Source organism: Primulina huaijiensis, chromosome 8 (genome assembly GCF_012295235.1).
Source record: "Primulina huaijiensis isolate GDHJ02 chromosome 8, ASM1229523v2, whole genome shotgun sequence".
NCBI lineage: Eukaryota > Viridiplantae > Streptophyta > Magnoliopsida > Lamiales > Gesneriaceae > Primulina > Primulina huaijiensis.
Window position 1 is genome coordinate 17,978,133 of NC_133313.1, and position 24,424 is coordinate 18,002,556.

The following is a 24,424-nucleotide window of genomic DNA, read 5'->3' on the forward strand; positions in this document are numbered from 1 at the left end:
AGAATTCATGTCTGCCTCCTTAGCTTGATGAAATGAAAGGCTTCGTGTGAGCCTTTCCCTGCTGGTTCTGGTGCTGCACTAAAAAAATACAGCTCCAAAATATCTTCTCTGGACAAATGATCATTGTTTGTCCAAGTTTCATGTACCGCTTCCTGTATCCATTTTGGTAATGCTGATATTTCCGGGAAGCTGGGCGAAGTAGTATAAACTGAGGCAAGAGCCCCAAATTCATACCAGGCTTTGACCTTCTTTGGATATGAATTTTGTTTCATCCATACCCTATGATATTTTCCTGCAACATCAACTCGAACAATGGCTGGGTTGATGTCAATTCTTGTGTTTAATTTCTCCCAATTCTGTTGGTAAACCTGAAATGAAAAAATTGCATTTTCATTAGTACCAGCCTTAGTTTTGCCTTTGTCAAGACGAGGCCTAAGGTTGATCTCTCCCTCTTCAATCCCCGAGGTGAATGGTTGACTTGAGGACTCGAGATAAGGATCTGGAGTCTCAATTTTTGTTTTAGCCGACTCATCTGGAGATGATCCAGACTTAACACTTGTGATAGGGGTACTTGAATCCTCTGCTCTAAGTATAGAGTCCTGTACTCGAAAACTCTCCATTTGGGAAACCAATGGTTTCTCAATGCCTTGGAGGATAGGCCTTTGCATTACAGACCATAACTGAGTATATGCCTGTAAACATCTCGTGATTCGATCAGAGACAATTATCTTATAAGCTTGTTGAAGCCTTCCCGCAACTTCTGTGTTCAGTGCTAACTTGTTAAACTCGGTTTGAAGCATTTCAAGGTGTTCCCTCAAATGCATCTGCATCTTGATAATAGCATCAATGTCAATGCTATCCATCTCTTGTTAAAAAATCTGCAAGAATATTTTCTTGAGATTTAATTATCATAATATCAAAAATGTAATTTTGACATAATGTTTGCCATCTTAATAATCTGGCCTTATCAAGTTTAGACTCAATTCTATTCCTTAAGAAAGCTTTCACATGTGTGTTATCAACTTTTAAAGTGAATTTCTTTGCAAGTAAAAATAATGACCATTTCTCAAAAGCCCTTTTTACTGCATAAAATTTCTTCTCGTTGATATGTCATCTGATGGCTTCTGCATCTGAGAATAAACCACTACAATACCTGCATGGTTGTTCTCCATCTGGTGTGAGCTTAGTAAGGACTGCTGCCTACCAATGATCACTGGCATCGGTATACAATACCAGATTATCTTCGTCTTGAGGAATATCCATCTTTGGAAGATTCTTACAAATCTCCTTTAATTGGCATAGTCCTTTTGTGTGTTTATCTGTCCATATAAATCTAGTATCTTTTTTCAATAATGGACTAAACATTTTCCTGTGTTTTGCTATATTCTTGATAAACATCCCAGCAAAATTAACAACTCCTAAGAAACTTTGAAGTTGCTTCTTGTCTTTGAGACTTTCTGGAAAATTCTGCACTTTTTATACTATGTGTTCTTGCAGAATAATTCCTGACTCATTGATTTCAGTTCCAAGGAATTCAATCTTTCTTGTAGCAATGACTGCTTTTTTTCAGATAAAACCAGTCTTTTTTTACAAACATTGGAGAAAATCTCCAAATGTTTAACATGTTCATTCATATCTTTAGACGCTATTAAAACATCGTCAATATAAACAAACATAAACTTAAAATAATCTTTAAAAATATTATCCATCTTTTTTTGAAATATCTGAGGTGAATTAGCCAATCCCATTTGTAATACCTCCCAAATATAATATTCTTGTGGTGTAGAGAAAGCTGTGAATTTCTTGCTTTCTTCTTGCATCCTAATCTGGTAAAATCCAGACTTACATTCGAACTTAGATAATATCTTGGCATTGCGTATGCAACTTATTAGATGTTCTCTACTAGATATAAAATACCCGTCAAACTCCAGAATCTTATTAATTTCTTGATAATAATAACTAATCTGGGTTTTTCTCGTTTTATCTCACCATGATTTCTTACCAGAAAACCTGGACTGCTATATGGTGACATTCCTGCTTTGATTAAACCAAGGTCCAAATGTTCCTTGATTATAATCTGCATATCTCTTTGATCAATTATATTCATTGGGATGGGCTTGCAACGGACAAATTCATACTCTTTGTCATTCTTAATTTTAAGACAAACTTTGAGTTGATTTCTGTCCCACCACGCCAAAGGAAATTCATTGTAATTTTCTTTGATCCTTTTCTTGACATCTTCTAAGGATACCTTAGATTCAAACTCTACTTCATTTTTATGCATAGTTATCTTAAGGTATTCTATTTCTTCTGGTTGGAGCTCTTTATCTGCTCTCAACTGGATCATTGTTTCTCTAAATCTTCTAGAATCTTTCATTTCTGGGTTCAGAAGTTGTCCTGAATCACCACGCTTGCTGCGAAATTGGTTTGGCAATTTTCTGTAAAATGCCTCTCTTAGTCTCTGGACTATAATTTGTGGTTACAAGGAGTTGTAAACACTAATCTTCTAGTCTCATTTTCTTGAGTATATGATTTGAACATTTGTAGGAAATTGTTTCCTAACAAAATATCCGCTCCTGTATCATGAAAATAAATTGGTGGCGTCTTTACCTTGTACCAAAGTGTTTGCCCAGCACCGCCAATCATGATTTCAGTCATCTTAATCCCTTTACATAAGATTAAGATTCTTCTGGAAAAATATCTTCCAGCAATCTTTGGTAATTCTTCTTCCAAATTATTTGGAAAAACTCTTCGTTTTGCTGTACAGATTTCAGCCCCTGAATCAATATAAGCAGCAAAATATTCTGCCTTATATTGTTCATATAACATTCCTACTGGAATGTATATGGAGAATGGACTTGTGGTCATTGGATTTTCCACATCTTATCTTCTGCCATAAACTCTATTCCATACTCTAGACGTTTCCAAGGTTTAGGTTCCTCGAGAAACTCTAGTCCAAGAACCAATTGATCTGCTTCTTTTCCTGGAACCCCTGTGATATGAACTTCCAATTCTCCAACTTGGATCATTCCTTGGTAAGTTCCTATCATAGGTTGTTCTAAATAGTAGAAGGTATTACAAGGAAATTGATTCCTTTGTTTCGTAATATCAAATACTATTTCGACCTCCTTCCACCCTTTTGGGCATCTAAGCTTTCCTATTGTTGAAAAACTTTTTAGCTCTTGTTGGGTTTCTTGGACATGGGTTTTTCCTCATCTGTAGCTTGTAATTCTATCTCCTTGAAAAGATAGTCTTCTTGATTCCAATATAAGACTCTGATTCTTTTGTAGAATCGGTTTGTCTTGTATTTGGATATCTGTTTCCTGTATTACAGGAAATTCAATTCGTTCTGGATAAATTGCATGAGCAAATTTTCCAAATATCTCAGGTATTTCAATGAACTCATTTCTAATAAACAATTTTGAATGATGTGTATTAGATAGAGCATATGAAATCTGATAAGTAATAGAATATGGTCTATTACCTTCCTTTATCAGCCTTTTTTCCTTGAAATTTTGATGTAATGTCAAGGCTCGACTGAAATCTCGATCTGCCAGGTTGTAGACTATCCTTGGATAGATAACTCCTACAATCTTGCCTACACAAAGATTTTTTGAGATAGTTCCCAGCACTGAATCTTGAAGGTTCCCCATTCTTTTAACGCATATAACAATATCAATGGGTGAATCTATACCTTCTCTGTTTTTTAAATCTAATACATCAAGGTTAAGCATAACCCCGTAAGGATGTATAGGATCTAAAACAGTTTTCTCATAGGGTGTTTGGTGCAAGGGAATTTGATTTCTCCTTGTCCTTGTTCCCGCAGGGTGTGATCCTCCTCCAGTATGGAAATCAGTTTGAGATTCTCTCATGTGTATATTTTGAGATCTCACACTTTCCGTTGGTGGTTCCTGAGAAGATGACCAAGTTATAGCAGGTGTTTCACCTCCTGCTGTATTCATCTTTAGATCTACAACTTTGAGATTTGTGAAAGATTCTGCAAGCTCTTGTAGATCCTCTAGACCAATCTTTTCTAAAGTTGTCATCAGATTAATTTCTTTTCTGAGACAGACTTAATTAGATTGATCATATTTTCTTCTTCAGTAAAAGGTTTTGACACCACTCTGGCTTTCCATTGTTGATGTAACAAAGGTTCAATACCAAATGATGGTGGTAACCATCCTCCTGAAGTTCTTTTACTAGAACCAGGTTGTTGTTCTAGTTTCTGAATTCTTGTTTGAATATCCTTTAATATTCCAAGAATTTCTTCCTGGTTTACAAGGATTTTCTCTATTCGTTGCGGTACAAAGTATAGCATGTTGCCATAATTTTGTACTATCTTTTGAATCTCTCTAAGATCTAAAGAGAGCTTAGAGGAATCTGGTATTATTTTCATAAACTTATTAGATTGAATCATAAGTTTACCTGAGGGTGCTGAGGATTCCCTTTATGCTCTGGATATCTAACAATAGTTAGATGTTCTTGTGTATATTCCAAAATATTGGAATAATCTTTGTAAATTATTTTTCTCGAACCTAAGTTCGGATTCATAATTTTCGAAATTCTCCTCCTCAAACATTTCGTTTCTTTATAATAATAAATAATGTGTTTGAAATAAATTAACCTACAGCTCTGATGCCATTTAAGTTCGGTACCCCAACTCAGAGCTCCACTTTTCGCATCAAGAGATGAGGGATCAAGTGATCAATCACAGGGTGACACACTTAAGGGTACCTATCAGCTTGCTAACCTCAAACTCTGTAGAAGAGCCTAGGTTGTCCCCTACGGAGAGTCGTGCTTCGTGTCAGATCACACGATAGAGGCTCGGGTCTCTTTATTAGCTCTGATACCATTTTCAGGTGGAGAGCGCGGGATCAATTAAAATAAAATATGGAATAAGGGGTATTTCTGTCTTTGTTAAACTTCTAGGGAGTTTAAGCAAATGTTTTTAGGTGTAGGGAGTTAGAATAAATTTGAGTTGGGTGTTAGGGATTTATTTACAATTTATCCTTAAAATAATCACACTTATTTTAAAATAAAATATTGAAATCTATTATGATTACTATAATAGTAGTTTGATTAGTTTTATGATTATAATTATCTTTTATTAAAATTAATTCAAATTAAATATCTAAAATCTTAAGTTTAACAACATTTTCAACTTTATTTCGACGATAAAATAATAACGATTTTGATCAGAACCCTTTTAATTATTCTTATTAGTGATTTATTCAAATCTTTTTAATTAATAATATGAAAAGGTCAAGTACTTAATTGGAGTAGAATTAATACTTATCGAGTTTAATAACATTATATACGCACATATTATTTAAAACAAAAAATATTAAATGAAAGAAAAGCAAAATGTTCTACTATATTGATTGCAAGCATTTCTATTACAAATTATAGTAGCATTTGGAAGCCATTAAGAGGCGAAAAATATTTGATAATTTAACAATGAATTTAATATTTATTCCCAAAAATGGTATAAAAGTTAATATACACAGTTAATTGGGGTCCAATATATGTATAAATTGTGAATGTTACACCGAAACATATCCGATGTAGCATAGAATTTCACATACTCCTCCGATATAACCAGTTTTTGTAGATACATAATATATATCTTCAAGACTATGATATTTCATATCCTCGGGTGCGTTTCAGATTCAAATATTTGAGTAGGATCTCAGATTTTTCAGATAAGAATCTGATTAAAAACAAACAAAAAGTAAGATCCATAATCAAATTCAAGAACCTTAAATCTGACTCGAATATCCTAAATTCCTAACCCCACATTGTTTGATGGTGTTTTTTTTACAGAAAAAGAAACAATACACCCTTCCCCTGCCTTTGAAAAAATTAACATGGAAATAAGATATATTCTGGTTCCAAAGCTAAGAAAAAGGCATGGCAGTAAGTGAATAAAGGTCTCAATGTTACCCCAAACTAAAATCAATCCACGAAAGCTAAAAGAATTGCAGACTGTAGTCAAAATCAAAACTCTAGTAGAAAACCCAATATAAAGGTATTACTTGGCTACTAGAATACGGTTTTACAGATGAAAACAATTGCGGCATCTCAACTCAAAACAGACTTTGACACAGTACCAGCACATACAGGACTTATGGGATCTATTCTCTTTCTATTTGAATAGTTACGTGACTGATGTTGTATTCCCTCTTGATATAGTCGATTACCTTGTCCAATACCATGTCAGCATCAGCTTCAGGCTTGACTTTCACGTGGCAAGCTAATAAAACTTTCCCCACAGTGATCGCCCAGATATGCAACTCATGAATTGCCACGACCTCTTCCATATCACAAAGGCCCTTTTCGAGCCTTGTTGCATCAATCTCTCTAGGAGTGCTTTCCATGAGAACCTCAAGAATGTTCCGTAGCATCCTAATAGTGGTTCCCAGAACAATAATGGAAAATATGAGGGTACAAATAAGATCAATAATTTTCCACTCTGGTTTATACCATATGATAGCTCCACCAATCATAACCCCAATGCTTTGTATGGAATCTCCAAGTACATGAAGGTAAGCCCCCTGAACATTTATATTCCATTGCTTCTTTTTCTTCTTCTCATGTCCGCCTTTCAACACATTTTCACCTCCATCGGAATTCTCGAGCAAAGGTTCCGTAGAGCCCCCATCATGGATATGGTGATGATCGTCGTGTTTGGAATGTCTTGGGTCGTGATAGGTAACGCTGACTCCATGGTGGTGCAGCACATGAGCTTCCTCTGAGCCATGATCATGATCCTCATGTTCATGATGTCCATGGCCGTGCCCCGAACCATGCCCATGATCGTGACCATGGCCGTGTCCGTGACCATGATCATGGCCCAGCAAGATAGCCATGATAACATTGACTAATAACCCAAAAGCGGAGACCAAAAACATCAGAAATCCTTGGACTTCACCTGTATCATGTGTGAGTCGAAAAATGGCTTCATAGACAAGGATCCCAGCAAGAAGCCATATCATCTGGATTGAGACCAGTGCCCCCAGTATCTCTATTCTAAAAAACCCATAAGACTGACGTGGAGTAGCTTCCCATCCTCCTGCCCATAGTGAAAACAAAGAAATCGCAAAAGCAGCGACATCCGACAGCAAATGCGCTGCATCAGTTAATATCGCAAGACTATTGGCTTTGATACCTCCAACAACTTCAACACTCATAAAAACGATGCACAATGCAACCGCAATCAAGAGTTTCCTCATGGACGCCGAACGCTCTTGGGCATCTTTAGAACTGCTCTGGGCATCTGAAAAACCACATGCTGCTCCCCCACACGCCTTGATCCCTGCAGATCCCCTCTCTCTAGCTATCACATCCGTGCAAACTTCTATTACATGCCCATGTTCTGGACTTCGTGTATCCATCTAAATGCACATAACACAAACTTCATTATATGTTCATCTTATTTTAGCTAAACGAGTTTGCACTTGCAGAACAAATTTTTCCATGAAACATTCAAGTGTTTGTTTATCTATATTCTATAGTCAGCTAGCTACATTGATCAAGAAGTACACAAAACCAATTCTTCACAAGAGAATCTACAAGAAGTTGGAGAAAACAATATCCACATAATTTCCCTGGAAAAATCTTTAATAAATCTAATAACAGGAACCAGTATTGCAAGTAAATTACCACATCAAGTATGAAATATAAATCCTATAATCCATAAGACGGCAGTCTAAGTAATTCAGGGCAAACTCAGATGTCGTAGTCAGTACTAGTTCCAAGTAACCACGCATCAAGCAACCACGCGAACTTCGAGCAGAAACCTTTTACTCAATTAGGATAAAAAGTTAAAATCCCAGTAAACACAAGAGGCAAGAATTCACATAGAAACAAATCCAAAGGAAAATCAGACATCTTATAAGTTCGAAAATCAAACAGGATCCACAAATTTCCGCCAGGTATTCCAGCAAACAGAAACTAAGTCATCCAATACAAATAATCAAGATTAATTAATCACATTAATTAAAGTACCTCGTGCCAATAATTAGGACGGAGAGAGAAGAACACAGGATAAGAATGGCATACAAGAAAATCCCATTATCTTATTCGAATCATAAATAATCTCTCTAATGTGTTCGGTGACGTATGCGTACTAATCAACAAAACGGGCCAAGTCCTTTCCACGAAATACACATGCCATTCAATGAAACTTTTCTTAAAAGCGAATATCGTTATAACAATATCACCATGAAACAAACAAACAAACAAAAACTAATGAATTCAAAGGCAACTCATGAACTAGCAGACACTGGATCTCGCATTTTTTTCCGGTGAAAGAAAAACAGAAATCTAAAAAGAGGAGAATCCCTCGCATGCATCGATAAATGGGTAAGAGTGAATCAAAAGACAGATACAAAAAGAGTACCTTTGCAAATGGTGAGAGAGATTGGGAGAGATCTTGAAAAACCTTTTGGGATGATTCCTGTACCCTCTTGTTTATTTTCGCCACTCGTGAGCCGTGAACTTGCTCACCTTATATTTTATTTACAAGGAGAATATTATTTTAATATAGGATTTGTACATAAATTATTAAAAACATGTCTATTTTTAATATGGATAAGTTACTTCTACCTTTTCATAAAAGTTTCAAATCTCGGCGATTGCGTGAGATTTTAAATTAATTATATTTTATTTAAATAAAATTCTAACTCTCAAAAAAAAAAATCAAATTTTTATAATAAAATTCAAATTGATATGTAAAAATTATTATATGCTAATTAATATAAGAATATTACATGTAGTTTTTAAGTGTTTAGATGTTCGAATTGAAAGATGTTGAAGGTAAAGATGTTATTTTTTTACTCATTCACTCAGAGAAGGTAAAAACAATTCGGTTAAATTTAATAAATTTAGAATATATGCATTAGTTAACTTATGTTATGTTAGCAGTGAATCCATGAATCAGTTATGACATTTACTTTATATGTACACTCATGCAAGTTGTATAAATAAAGTTCTTGAATATACAATATGTATCATAAGGTATGTCTCTCAACGTAGATCAAGAAACTCATTATGAAGTGCATTGTGTATTCTAAATTGGTTTCTAGCCAATTCAGCTGCCTAAAATAAATATAAAATTCGTTCGAACTTGAGACTAACATCTGTTATTTAACTTCATGTTTTATTAATAAGGACATAGAGATGTCCATTCACACATATGTGTGATAATTTGATGATGCATTGAAGAATCCTCCATCGGACTTTCTAAGCGGTTATCACTTATCGAGTGGAATAGTTTATGGTTATGGTCGTACATCATTAGTAATTTGATCAATTATGAAAAAAATAAAAAATATGCTTATATTTGAAAAAATAAAATTATTTACATTTTATACATTAATTTTCTTAGAATCAATTATGCAAATAATATACGACACAATTGGAGGAATCTTTCGGTCTTTGAGTTTGATTGTGACTGCACCACCTTTGAATTTAATTTATGACATTCAATAAGCAGATCAGAGTTTTTTTTTAAAAGATATAAATGGCACATGCACTATGTCTATACGTATTAATAATTAGGCACAAAAAAAACTTTTACGACATAATTTAAAATGTCAATTTTTTATTCGACTTAACTCAAAAAAATTATTATTTTTATAAAAAATATTACTTTTTGCTTTAAATATAGATCGAGACGATTCATCTTATGAATATAAATATGTGAGCAAGAAGATCTACTATAGTTAAGAGTGATCATTTTTTGATTCAGTTAAACTATATCAACCGATATAACCAAATTAGTTCAAAATTTTGGTTTGATTAATTTTAAAAATATTAGTTAAATCGGTTGGATTTCGATTTTTTATTTTAAAAAAATTGGTTAACCGATATTTTTTAAAATAATATTAATTTTTATATAGGCTTAAATAAAATTCACAATATACATAATTAATTTTTGTTTTAAACAATAGGCTTTAGCCTTCACATTTGTGTCGATTTTAGATTTTTTAAAAGTAATTTTTAATTTTTTTGAAAGATAATTTATTTCGGTTTGGTTTTAAACTGGTTGGGTTTTGTTCGGTTTACATCAAAATCGAATCAGTTTCAGTTTTTTTTTATTTTTATTTTTTAAAAAAAACTCAATCTGTTCTATAACTAGGAATTCAGTTCGTTCAGTAACCGAATCAGTCGAATGCTCACTCATATTCGTAATAACATTATTATATTGTATTTTTAGGAAAATAAATTAAAAAAAGAATTAATCTTAATTACCCTTTAAGCTGATTTATTGGAAATATATATAAATTAAAACTATAATAATTAACGTCGTCTTGATTTATTTAAAATAATTAAACATTTACGAGAATACTTATGTTTTCATGAAGCATGTATTTTTAAAGTAAGGACTTCGTTGTATGGAATTATATCGTGAAAACTTTTTTTCTATTATTAGATTCCGATAGCTATTTACGTTTTCATTGTTATATTAAAATATATCGGTATTGTGAATGTTATTATACAATATATAATGCAATATCGCAATTGGTTGATATTATACAATTAGCTACCCAAATTACGCCTACACGTTGAACTAATTAATCATATAAATAAATCAAACCGTTCGGGAGCTATTCGAAATTCGATTCGATAAAAGCTCATTTAATGAAGCTCGATAAAATAAACGAACCGAGCTCAAGTTTTACAATATTCGACTCATTAACTCGTGAACATGTTCGTGGATAAGCTCTTGAATCAACTCCGAAATGAAAAAATAATAATCTTGATATTATATTTATAAATATTACACCTTGAAAAATATAGAAAATATATTAAAATTATTTATTGCAATAAAATTATAAATTTCAATAAGAATATTATCTTTTTCTCTAAATATATAAATTAATTTTTAATGGATTTAATGAATATTTAAATTTATAATTTATTTTTATTAAGCTCGTTTATTTTCGGTAAAAGTTCGAATATGTTCATGAGTCATGAATATATTTTTTTAAATAAAATTCGAATTCTACTCGATTATAAACGAATAAACTCAAATATTCAAAAATTCAGTTTAACTCAACTCGATTCGGCTTGAGTACGTCTCTACAACTAACCAATTGGTAGGCGCAGCATCACCAATCGTCTAATGTCCATAACCTGTAACATTCATTCACCTGGTTATTGTGTCTTCCAATAGAGCGCTGTGACCATTTTCAGTTTATCTTTATATATATATGGAAGACTAATGGCATTGATTCTCCAATTAAAGAGGCGCAAGGGAAACTACAAGAAATAGAACGATGAACGTACCGAGGTTACCACACCAATATACAAAACTATGAGATATGCTCTGCCATGTGCCTTAAGATGAAGAACAAGTACAACATCAAATCCATGTTACCTCATTTTACCATGATCACGAGAATGTAGAGGAAAACAATTTTCTCTACTTTATGCTAAATGAAAAAAACATACATTTGTAATATTTTATTCATTTTCCATTACCTAGACTGTAAAGGTTCTTTAAATCAGTAATAATTTGTCAGAAAGGAAAACGCGGCGGAGACCAAGTTCAAATCTTTTCTCACTTGTCCCCATATGATCCCTATACTTGAACATACTTCAAGTTAATAGAAGAAAATGCCAGAAATTGGAGTACAAACGGTTGATGCGTGCAGAAAGAATTCAAATACATAATATACAAACTTTATAAAAAAAAATAGAAGGCAAGAGTATACCAGCAGCTTTGAGCAATAAAATAGAAGCAGGTGGAGTCTTCAGGATAAAAGTGAAGCTCCTATCCTATGACAAATTGTTCCAAATCAAAGTGATTATTGATATAATTAATTATTAAACCATCGTCTACGTATTTACTGTTGTAATATATTGAGCGATATCCTGTGTTACATTGAAACTCCTCCATCTGTAATTATATTATACCTGTATAAAATCGGCTATCTATATAATGCTAAATTAATAGAAAGTAACAGTACTCTAGTTTTTGGCCATTTGTTCATGGATTAAATCTCATAATTGCTTGCCATAATCTATTCCTCTATTCCATCTGCTTACATTCTAATCGTTTAACATGAATAAACCAATTACCATGGCATACCATCAGAAACTCATCACTGCATGGTGTATCTGCATCAATTCAATCTCTGATTTTACACAATTTTAAATGCTTGGTTTAATCGCTGCGCCTGTTCAATCACTTAACGTAAAATCAAATCCACAGTTGTAGTATACCACCGGAAAGCTGTGTTTGGCTGGTAGTTTCTACTAACTTTCTTCTTACTATTCTCATAACTTAACAAATGAATCAGTTCAGTAGTCTTAATATAGATTGCTTGATGGAATTTCATTGTTTCTTCCCTCTCTTGTAAAAGTAATTTAACATAAAACTCACAACTGCTAGGATTAACCACGGCCTCCTTTCATATTGTATTTATTACTCTAATGATTTGACATGAATAAAATTGGCTTTGACGAGAAAGACTTTGAAGAATTGCATTTGAAAGGCAAAAGCACTCACGTCGTAAACCGTAATCTTGACGGGATTGACGGAACCGGCTTTATCAGCAGTACGAGCATTGTAATCCTTACAGAAAGCTGCTATGTTAACACCTTTCACACCCAAAGCTGGCCCCACGGGCCGAGCCGGGGTCTCTTTCCCGCCTCCAGGGCCAATTTTACAACCCCGATCACTACCCAGTCTCAAAAAACAAAATTGCCAACGAATAAAAAATAAACAAAAAAACAGAGACGACTTCTTAAATTTATTAAGAATCAACAGGCGATAACTTTTCTGGGTTTCCCACCAGGTTTAGGAGGAGCCATGGAAATAATGGTGAGAGGGCGTGGAGTTGAAGAGACGGAGAGCGTGAGTTGTTTGTTTAGGAACTGCGCGGCGGTGGAGGTTTTGAGGGGTGAAGTGAAAAATAGAGAAGATTGAAGCGCAGCCTCGTTCTCCCATTGACGATTCCTACTCAGATTTGTAGAAGAAATCGAAATGGAACCAGTGTAAGCAGAAAGAGACGAAGTAGCCATATTTTGTCAGCAACAATCACAGGATACCCAAGAGTGCATCGGATCAAACACACACACCCCGTGAGAGAGAAACAAGGAATCAATGGCGTTCATGTTATCGGGCCTACATGGTATGGACTTTGATGTGGGCCTTCAAATGTTCAATTGATTTTGTTGTTTAATTTTTTTTGTTAAAATGTAATATGCTATATTTCTTTTTATATCGGAATTAGAACATTGTTAGGTATAAATTAGCTCAATAAATAGCATAAGTTCTAATTCAGAGGCTCATTTCTTACAAGCCTAAAACAAATGAATTAGATACGGATCAATAGTGAATCCTCCATAATCTTACATAGGTGTGCAATCGAGTCGAGTTGAGTTGAGTCGAGTCAAGCTTAAGTATTACGCTACTCGAGCTCGAAAAACTCAATTTTAATTTTAAATAAATAAATATATAGCTACTCGACCAGACTCGAGCTCGACCTACTTGAACTTAGTCAAATCGAGTCACGCGTAAGTAACTCGGCTCGTTTAGAGTCCTAATATGATAATTAAAAAACATGATTCACAAACAAGGTTCACATAAAATAAGTGATTATATGCATATGGCCAAGTTCAACAAAAAATTGACAACGAATCCTTTGCCCTAATAATAATATGATGAGGCTTTAAAATTCTACTGATTTTGGGTTCAAATTTCACCAATTGACGGACTGGGTGTACTGTACTTACAAATATCTTGGCAATTGGTGGAATGTTATTATATTGTCGTCAAATAAAAATTCCCATTAAATCAAATCAGCTTGATTACAACGGAAGAATGGTAGATAAAATCTTTTTTGAATAATATTTTCTTTCAAATAAAAATAGCTTATCACTTGTAAAAAACAAAAATATAAAAAAATAATATAAAACATTTTTACAATTTTTTTTTACAAAACTTTCATAAAAATTTTTCGAAGTTATTTTAAGAATTAATATGTGTTTGAACAACTATTTTAAAAAACATTTTTACAGTTAAAAAAATAATATATTTTGATTCTCATCTATAGACGACTTTTCTAAACAGGATGAGCTAGACATTAAAAATCTAAGAACAAGTCTTTTGTGAGTTAAATTTTTTTTTTTTTTTTNATTATATTTGGGACGAATAAAAAAATAAACATGAAGTTTGTATATATAAAAAGAGTAGGTTTTTTTGTGAAACGGTCTCACGAATTTTTATCTGTGAGACGGATCAACCCTACCGATAATCACAATAAAAAGTAATACTCTTAGCATAAAAAGTAATAATTTTTCATGGATGATCTAAATAAGATATCTGTCTCAAAAAATACGACTCGTGAAACCGTCTCACACAAGTTTTTATTATATAAAAGTTGAACATTTTTATTTGCACTCTAATTTAAATTAAAGGATTTAAAACATCTAGCTAATAACATCAATGCTTTCTTTCTCGTATTCTCCCCTATATTTCCCTCTTCAATCAGATCAGGCGCTGGCGCCGGTAGATATTGTCTTTATTTACTTGCGTTGTTCATTCCTCGAATCCTCCAATTGGTTGGTCTTCCTCGCAAAACTAAGCAATGGGTTTCCTCTTCCACGCCATCAAAATCAAACTGCCCACCTTAATTACATCTCTCGACATTTTAGCCCATCTCAGATTCTTGTTCACGCTCGCACTCACTCGTCTGGGTATCTACAAACTACCCCCCGAGCAAGAACAAGAGGACTCCAATTCCACGGACAACAATTATATCTTCATTTTAGACGGCTCTTCCCCTTCGCTCGTCCCAATCCCGGTCCACACGGTCAAGGCGGCCATCAAGAAAAAGGTCCCGATCATTCAGTACCAAGATTTGATTCAGAAACTAGGACAGGTGGGCTCTGATTCTGACATAAAGGTGTGCACTATATGCTTGGAATGTGTTGAGTGGAGTGATGAGATCAGAGAGCTGTGTAACTGCAGCCATGTGTTCCATAGGGATTGTTTGGATACGTGGCTTGACGAGGGGCAGGTCACTTGCCCTTTGTGTAGATCTATTTTGTTGCCCCGCCCCCCGAACAGAAAATATGCTTATCGGATCGTGTAATCAAATCCATCACGACATTTTATGTGGATTCTTCTTGGGTTTTTGAAATCGATCTTGATTGTGGTTGACCATTTCGAAAATGGGTTTTCTTGTTATATGATTATCGAATTGAATCTATGACTGTTAACTGTAGCTCCAAGTCCAAATTCTATTTCGATTCTGTAATTAGAGGGAGGAATAAGTGTTACTTTTCAGTTTCTATTAATGTTGGTGTTAAAGAATTAGATCAAAGTTTCTGTCTAAACCAACTACTGCTATTTCCAATTACAGAATAAGTGAACAATCACAAACAAGAATCAATCCAGCACACAATTTTAGAAAGAATTCTCTGCAATAACTCAAAGAAGACAGAATTGTAAGAAAGAAGAAACAACAAGAAGATATATGCATGTCAAACCTTCGACTCACACTACCAACACCACTAGCATAGGGAACTCGAGTCATCTCTTCCTTCATTTCCTCACTTCTGGTGATTGGCTTGAAGATAGTTTAAAATGCTGCCTAGAGGAGTGCTTTGGCTTCATGCATGCCAAACCTTCGAAGGACCTTTCTCAAGTACGAGCCTTGATGGAGAAACAAACTGAAATTTCCCCTATCTCTTTCAATTTCCGTGCCTAATGTACGTTTTAGCTTATCCGAATCTTTCCTATCAAATTCAGAGTTTATTTGCTGCTTACAGATTATATTTCAGTTTTGCTCACACTTACTATTAACATGTCATACGCGTGTAAAAGGAGACAAGTCTTAATCTCATTTCCTTATTTCTTCATGTAGACACAATTATCATAGCTACACCTTGTGAACTGTATATTCTTCATAAAATCATAGAATTTTTTATACCATTGTTTTGGGCTTTGCTTTATAAGGCCGTAAAACGATTTCTTAAGTAAGCATAATTTTCCTTTATTTGGCTCTATGGCAAAGCCCTCGTGCTGGTTCATGTATATGATTTACTCAAATTCTCAATGCAAGAAAGTTGTCTTCATGTCAGCTGCTCCAACTCTAAATTTAACTGAGCTACTAAAGCTAAGATCAATCTAATTGATCAGTGCTCGACAACACATGAATAAAGTCCACCCCTTTCTTTGGGTAAATCCATTGGCATCTTGCGTTATACCTCAAATTCTAGCTCTACTCCGGGCCCTCTTTCCTTGAGTTTATATATATATCCAATTTTATTTCTAAATTCTCCAAATCGTCAAGAATTTTAATAAATTCATCCAAGAAGATTTATGTGGTTCGGTCAATTCTGCCTACGTCCACTGAAAATCAGCCAATCTTATTTATTCTCCAAGAAAGTTTGAGAGTTACAACAGAGAGATTCTCTCAGTGCACAATTACAAAAAGTATCGACCAGTTTAAAAAAAAAAAAAAACACTATTACCCTTGGCCCAGCCCAATCTATCTTAACAGCCCCTAGCCCAAAAGACATACTGGTTTACTTGTTTTTTGGTTATGACCATTAACCAAAATACCAAACCTGTTTCAATGGGTAAGCCAAAACATCTTTGAATTGTTGGATTTCTGTGTTGAGAGTTGAGCTTCAAGTGTTGAGAGTTGAGCTTCAAGAACTAACACTAAAATCCAATAGATTAGTTAAAATAATAACTTGTGTCTTTTCTTCGAACACACCAACAAAATATGTAACGAAGAGTGTCCACCAGAAAAATGTTAAATTACACTTAAAACGGCGAATGCGTTTGTAATACAAATAAAAATTACCCTGCATATTTCGTACGCCATGTTTTTTTCATTTCGAACGCGCAAATTTAATCTTTAGCTTTGCTAATCTTGTTTTTGTTCCACAAGAAAACACATTACTAAACAAAAAATCATAAATTATTCTGCCACCATTGTTTCTGGTTTGACTTTTAGTTGTAAGTATGAGTAAGCAACCGAGGATGTATACAACAATTATTGAATATCTTATGGACTTATGATAGACAAAAGACAAAAACATATTTTCACAAATTTTTTTCATTTGTATTTTGTTGTGAAATTTTGGGATATTCTCAATTTTTCACACAAATTTCTAATTGTGATAGAAATTTTGAAACACAATTATAGAAAATCTTAAAATTTTATACTTTGGCGTAAGATTATTTTGTAGAAGTAGTTGATGGGATTCTGAAAAAAATTGCCTCGATCACCATGGAGCATTGGAGCTTGTTCATGCACCCCTTAGCCCTCAGTCAAAGGGAGCTTCAGATTGAAATTGCGTATCCCATTAGTGATCTACGAAGAAAGAAAGTTTCAAAAGAAGCTGTCAGGTGTTTGTTTTTATACATTCATGGTACATTAGTTGGATCACGTACGTGCATAGAGATGACCCATTTTGGTAGAGACATGTTTTATTTGAAAGAAAATTACAACTACAACAATGATCTAAATTTGAGATTGAACATTTTTACGCTCGACCCATTTGTCTTCCTTTTGGTTTTTTTTGATCCAGTGATATCTTTGACACTCGTCTCTCGTGGCATATTATAATTTTTATACTTGATAAGAATGGTAAGTGTTAAATGCAAAAAGTATAGGAGGCGAATGCTAATAATCTTATTGTTATATTAATTTTTTGATTAGGTATCAGGTTCAAAACCTATGAATCACTTCCCTCATAAAAAACACAAAAAAATATGAACATTGTTCATTTTCAATTCTTTACATTTAAGTAATGGAGGTTAATAATATTGAATTTTATGGCTCTAACCACTGACCCATTTTAATCAAACTTTGTCATGAAAGATTTACAATATCCAACAACGCTAGAAGAGATTCTTTTTCGAGCATAAATGGTTCCGTTGTCTCGCCTTTCCTTCAACATTGTTGGCAGTCTTTAGACAAATCATCGGATGTTCCAACAAAATTAAATTCTTACCAAGGGAAGATCAGGAATTGAGCAGGAGTGCGGTTCAATAACATGAGAAAGAAAATTGTTAATTTAACGACTTTGAACCAACTAATGCATTCTCAGTTTATTGGGGATCATTTTAAAAAGATTAAAGTGTTGGAAACAAAAAAAAATGAAAGTTTATCGAATCAGGAAGAAATCTTTTGGAAACAAAGAGCATGCTTTAACTGGCTCTGCCATGAAGACCAAAAAAAACATTTTTGCCATTGCTTTTGCTACGGAATACGAAAGGCAAAATCAGATTAGGGGATTCATGACAACAATTGGAGAATGGATAGCTGATGAAAATAGTATGACTACAATTGTATTTCAATATTTTCAGTCCCATTTTTATTATAGTAACATTTCTCAGGCGACAGATGAAGCAATATCTTTTTTAGATACCAAGGTTATAACAGCTATGAACGCTATACTAAATTCCCTCTTCAATGCCTCTAATGTGTATAAAACAACCTTTAAAATGCATCCTTCAAAAGCTCCTGGGCTTGACGGTTTCACAACATTATTTCTTTTCAGAAAACGTGGTGGTTATTTGGGGACGACCTCATAGCAACAACGGTCGGTATGAGCATTGAATGAGGTAGGGACGTAGGGACAAAATTATTAACACGTTTTGCAGGCAAATTGTTGACGAAGGAAATTTCGTGGAAAGATAGAAGACGCGTTTTATACGCGTCTTCACACGGTCAAGGGGCTCTATAAATAGAGCTCTTTCCTTCATTCTGAAATCATCTCATTCTAAATCCCTTCTTCGAGTTTTCTCTCATCTTATAACATTCTATAATATTTGTGAAGTGTTTGTTCTCCTGTATTAAGAGAGTGTGTGTTCTCTTTGGACACACAGTGAGTGAGTTGTACACTACAAAATATTATAATGGAAATTCTTTTCATCTTGCCCGTGGTTTTTACCCTAATAATTTTTAGGGGTTTTCCACGTAAATCTCAGTGTCCAGTTTATTTTTTATTTTCGTGTTTTATTATCTCAAATTACCGCACGTGGGACCAACAAGTGGTATCAGAGCCTTGGTTTAAAATTTCTTAAAAATTCTGAGTATGCTCTGTGGTTGCAGCCTAGACTGATCTTCCACATCAGAAAAGATTTTTTGAGATTTTTTATTTAAGGCGGGATTATTTTATCCAGTCTACTAAAATTGTTGTAGACATAATGACGGCAAGGTACGAGATAGCAAAGTTTAATGGAAGCAATTTTATGCTGTGGAAAATAAAGATACAAGCAGTTTTAAGAAAGAAAAATTGCTAGACGGCTATTGGAGATAGACCGGTGGAAATTACGGATGATGGAAAGTGGAAAGAGATGAATGACAATGTTGTTGCCAATTTACACTTGGCTATATCAGACGAAGTATTGTCAAGTATCTCTGAGATAAAAACAGCAAAAGTTATCTGGGATACTCTGACAAAGATGTACGTGGTCAAGTCGCTACACAACATGATTTTCCTAAAGAGAAGGCTTTATACTCTTCGGATGGCGGAATCCTCATCGATGACCGACCATATCAACACACTAAATACTCTATTTGCCCAACTCACTTCCATGGGACATAAAATAGGGGAAAATGAACGTGCGGAGCTTCTACTTCAAAGTCTACCAGATTCATATGATCAACTTATCATCAACATTACCAACAATATACTTATGGGCTTTCTAAGATTCGATGATGTCTTAACTACGGTTCTCGGAGAAAAAATCCGGCGCAAGAATAAGGAAGATAGGTTGGTAACCTCGAAGTAGGCAGAGGCTTTATCGATGATAAGAGGAAGATTTATGGACCGTGACTCCAGTGGGAGCCAAAGACGAGGTAGATCAAAGTCGAGAAATAAGAAGAAAAATATTTACTGCTTTAAATGTGGCGGTAAAGGGCACTTCAAGAAAGAGTGTACGAGTATCGAGAAGAGTTCTCAAGGAAATGTTGTCAGTACTTCAGGGAGTGGTGAAATATTATTCAGCAAAGCAGCAACAGTTACAGAAGACAGACACAAATTTTGTGACACATGGATTATGGATTCAGGAGTGACGTGGCACATGACATCTCGGAGCGAATGGTTTGACCATTATGAACCAGTCTCAGGAGGATCTGTATTCATGGGAAATGGTCATGCCTTGGAAATCGCTGGGGTCGGTACTATCAAAATTAAAATGTTTGATGGCACCATTCGAATCATACAGGAGGTACGACATGTGAAAGGACTGACGAAAAATCTTTTGTCCTTGGGGCAATTGGATAACAGCTGTTGCAAAACTCGTATCGAGAAGGAGATCATGAAAATTGTGAAAGGCGCGCTTGTGTTTATGAAGGCGGAAAAGGTCGCTGCAAATCTGTATGTACGTTTGGGAGAAACACACAAGGAGGCAGAACTAGCTGTTGCATCAAATGGTTCAGGAGAAGAATTAACAGTGTTATGGCATAGAAAGCTCTGGCATATGTCAGAACGGGGGTTAAAAATTCTCTTAGAACGGAAGCTGCTGCCGGGACTTACAAAAGTGTCATTATCTTTTTGTGAGCATTGTGTTATCAGTAAACAACACAGATTAAAGTTTGGCATTTCTATTGCCAGGAGAAAAAGCATATTGGAGCTGATTCATTCGGATGTTTGGCAAGCACCGGTTGTATCCCTAGGAGGAGCGAGATATTTTGTCTCGTTCATTGATGATTTCTCTAGGAGATGTTGGGTGTATCCAATCAAGAAGAAAACAGATGTTTTCCAGATCTTCAAAGATTTCAAAGCGCGGGTTGAACTTGATTCTGAAAAGAAAAGCAAGTGTCTGAGGACTGACAATGGAGAAGAATATACCAGTGACGAGTTTGATGCATATTGTCAACATGAAGACATCAAAAGACAGTTCACTACGGCTTACACACCTCAACAGAATGGAGTGGCGGAGCGGATGAACATGACCTTGTTAGACAGATAAAGAGCTATGTTGAGGACTGCGGGTCTAGACAAGTCATTTTGGGCGGAAGCAATCAAAACCGCTTGTTATATTATCAATCGTTCTCCTTCAGTGGCGATTGATCTGAAGACTCCGATGGAGATGTGAACTGGGAAGCCGACAGATTATTCTCATTTGCATACATTTGGAAGTTCTGTGTACGTTCTTTACAATGAGCAAGAAAGATCGAAATTAGATTCAAAATCCAGAAAATGTATCTTCTTGGGTTATGCTGATGGAGTAATGGGGTTTCGCTTGTGGGATCCTACTGTCCACAAGCTTGTCATCAGCAGAGATGTTATCTTCGAGGAAGATAAAGTAAAGGGAGACAAAAGCACACTGAATTCAGAAACTACTATATTTCAGGTGGAAAATAAGACGGACGAATGTCAAGTTTCTTGTGAAACAGTACCAGAGCACGAAGAACAAGAACAGTTTGAGTCTGAAGTTTCCAATGTGAGGCAGTCAACTCGAACAGAAGACCACCAGGTTGGCTTTCAGATTACGTCACTGAAAACAACATTGTAGATTGTCTATTATCAGAGGATGGTGAGCCATCGAGTTTCCACGAGGCTACTCAAAGCTCGGAGGTATCCTTATGGATGATAGCAATGCAAGAAGAGTTGGAGGCATTAGACATGAATAAAACTTGGGATCTTGTTACACTACTACGAGGAAGGAAAGCTATTGGTAACAGATGAATCTATAAGATCAAGCGTGATGGCAATAACCAAGTGGAGTGGTATCGTGCTAGATTGGTGGTAAAAGGGTATGCTTAGAAAGAAGGAATCGACTTCAATGAGATATTTTCTCCTGTGGTTAGGCTTACAACAGTCAGAATAGTGTTGATATTGTGTGCGGTGTTTGACCTACATCTAGAACAGCTAGATGTGAAAACAGCATTTCTTCATAGAGATCTTGAAGAAGAAATCTATATGCTCCAGCCAGAAGGTTTTGCGGAAAAAGACAAAGAGAAGTTGGTTTGCAGGTTGAACAAATCTCTGTACGGTCTCAAACAGGCGCCGAGGTGTTGGTACAAGAGATTTGATTCCTATATCATGAGCCTTGGATACAACAGACTGAGTGCGGACCCTTGTACGTATTTCAAGAGGTCTGGTGATGATTATATTATTTTGTTGTTGTATGTGAACGACATGTTGGTAGCAGGCTCCAACAAAGATCATGTCCAAAGATTGAAGGCACAGTTGGCTAGAGAATTTGATATGAAGGACTTGGGACCATCAAACAAGATTCTAGGGATGCAAATTTACCGAGACAGAAGTAACAGAAAGATTTGACTTTCCCGAAAAAATTATTTGAAGAAAGTCTTGCAACGCTTCAACATGCAAGATAGTAAGCTGATTTCGACCCCTCTTCCTGTTAACTTCAAGTTATCCTCCGAGATGTGTCCTAGCAGAGAAGCAGAGAGGATGGAGATGTCTCGAGTACCATATGCATCAGCAGTGGGAAGGTTGATGTTCGCTATGATCTGTACAAGACCAGACATTGCACAAACAGTGGGAGCAGTTAGTCGGTATATGACGAATCCTGGACGAGAGCATTGGAGCACTATTAAGAGGATCCTTAGATACATTAAGAGTACCTCGAATGCTGCATTATGTTATGGAGGATCGAATTTTACACTCAGGGGCTATGTCGATTCAGATTATGCAGGTGATCCTGATAAGAGGAAATCTACTACTGGTTCTGTGTTTACACTTGCAGGAGGAGCAGTAAGCTGGGTTTCAAAACTGCAGACAGTTGTGGCGTTATCTACAATAGAGGCAGAATACATGGCAGCTACTCAAGCTTGCAAGGAGGCAATATGGATTAAAAGGTTATTGGAGGAGATCGGGCATAAACAAGAAAACGTTTCTTTGTTTTGTGACAGTTAGAGTGCCTTGCACATCGCAAGGAATCCAGCCTTTCATTCTAGGACGAAACACATTGGAGTCCAATTTCACTTTGTACGGGAAGTAGTAGATGAAGGAAGCGTGGATATGCAGAAGATCCATACAAAAGATAACATAGATGATTTTTTGACCAAGCCAGTGAACACTGATAAGTTCGAGTGGTGTAGATCCTCAAGTGGTCTAGCAGAAAAGTAAGCAGCAAGCAATGACAAGATTGAAAGGATGTGTGGAGATGTGTTTGGTTCTCAATCAAATCTCCAAGTGGGAGAAATGTCGGCATGAGCATTGAATGAGGTAGGGACGTAGGGACGAAATTATTAACACGTTTTGCAGGCAAAATGTTGACGAAGGAAATTTCGTGGAAAGATGGAAGACGCGTCACACGGTCAAGGGGCTCTATAAATAGAACTCTCTCATTCATTTTGAAATCATCTCATTCTCAATCCCTTCTTCGAGTTTTCTCTCATCTTATAATATTCTAAAATATTTGTGAATTGTTTGTTCTCCTGTAATAAGAGAGTGTGTGTTCTCTTTGAAAACACAGTGAATGAGTTGTACACCACAAAATATTATAGTGAAAATTCTGTTCATCTTGCCCGTGGTTTTTACCCTAATAATTTTTAGGGGTTTTTCACGTAAATCTCGGTATCCAATTTATTCTTTATTTTCGAGTTTTATTATCTCAAATTACTGCACGTGGGACCAACAACAACTCTCCATATCCTGAATAGTAAAGATGATATTAATAGTTGGAATTCCACTCTAATTCTGAAACTTGAAGATCCTCACATGCCTAAAGATTTCAGGCATATCAGTATATGCAACACGTGTTACAAGATTGTCTCGTAGACTATCACAAATAGATTCCAACCTATTCTTAGCCAAATAATCGACCAAGCTCAGCGTGTCTTCCATCCCAGAAAAACTCATTACCGATAATGTCATTATTGGCTTCGAGTGTATCCACTGGATATTTCGCCACAACAAGCGTAAGATAGGATTGAGATTCTCAGTGTGGAAGGCATATGATCATGTGGAATGGGACTTCCTTGAAGCTATTATGCTTAAAATGAGATTCTCAGTTGATGGGTTAAAATTACAATGAGATATGTTTCTTCTGTCTCATATTACTTCGGTAATAATCAGTCCATCTATAGTGAGTTGAAGCCACAACATGGATTGAGACAAGAAAATCCCCTATATCCATATCTTTTTGCTTTGCATGCACAAGGATTTCAGCACACAAAGACGGCATATCACAAATTATTCTGTAATTTGTGAGTGTTGAAAAGCAGTAGACCTCGAAATGGAACATAGCCCAAACAGTAGAGATAGTTACAGAAAACCAGCAGCCGATGTAACTAGTAGCTCCTACAACCAGTAGACAACCAGTAGCTACCGTATCCAATAGAATCCAAAATCAGCAGACTAAATTTAGCACCCCAAAATTCAGTAAATAATCAGCAATGCAAATATGATCATTTCAATGTAAAAAACAGTACATTAACTTTACTAACAATTATATAGTTTCATCTGACAT

General features: G+C 35.2%; 2 protein-coding genes across 2 annotated transcripts; both read right to left on the reverse strand.

The window, feature by feature from the left end:
- Nucleotides 1-6,011: 6,011 nt before the first annotated feature.
- Nucleotides 6,012-8,523, reverse strand: LOC140983126 (metal tolerance protein A2-like). The gene is made up of 2 exons (XM_073450042.1): nucleotides 8,402-8,523; nucleotides 6,012-7,394 (listed from the first exon to the last, which is right to left on the reverse strand). Exon 2 carries the CDS (start codon nucleotides 7,392-7,394, stop codon nucleotides 6,135-6,137), a length of 1,260 nt encoding a protein of 419 aa, XP_073306143.1. The 5' UTR covers nucleotides 8,402-8,523; the 3' UTR covers nucleotides 6,012-6,134.
- A 2,604-nt stretch (nucleotides 8,524-11,127) lies between these two features.
- Nucleotides 11,128-13,135, reverse strand: LOC140982433 (large ribosomal subunit protein uL11c-like). The gene is made up of 5 exons (XM_073448933.1): nucleotides 12,787-13,135; nucleotides 12,518-12,691; nucleotides 11,721-11,784; nucleotides 11,488-11,587; nucleotides 11,128-11,343 (listed from the first exon to the last, which is right to left on the reverse strand). The coding sequence occupies exons 1-4, from the start codon at nucleotides 13,030-13,032 to the stop codon at nucleotides 11,511-11,513; spliced, it is 561 nt and encodes a 186-aa protein (XP_073305034.1). The 5' UTR covers nucleotides 13,033-13,135; the 3' UTR covers nucleotides 11,128-11,343; nucleotides 11,488-11,510.
- Nucleotides 13,136-24,424: the final 11,289 nt, after the last annotated feature.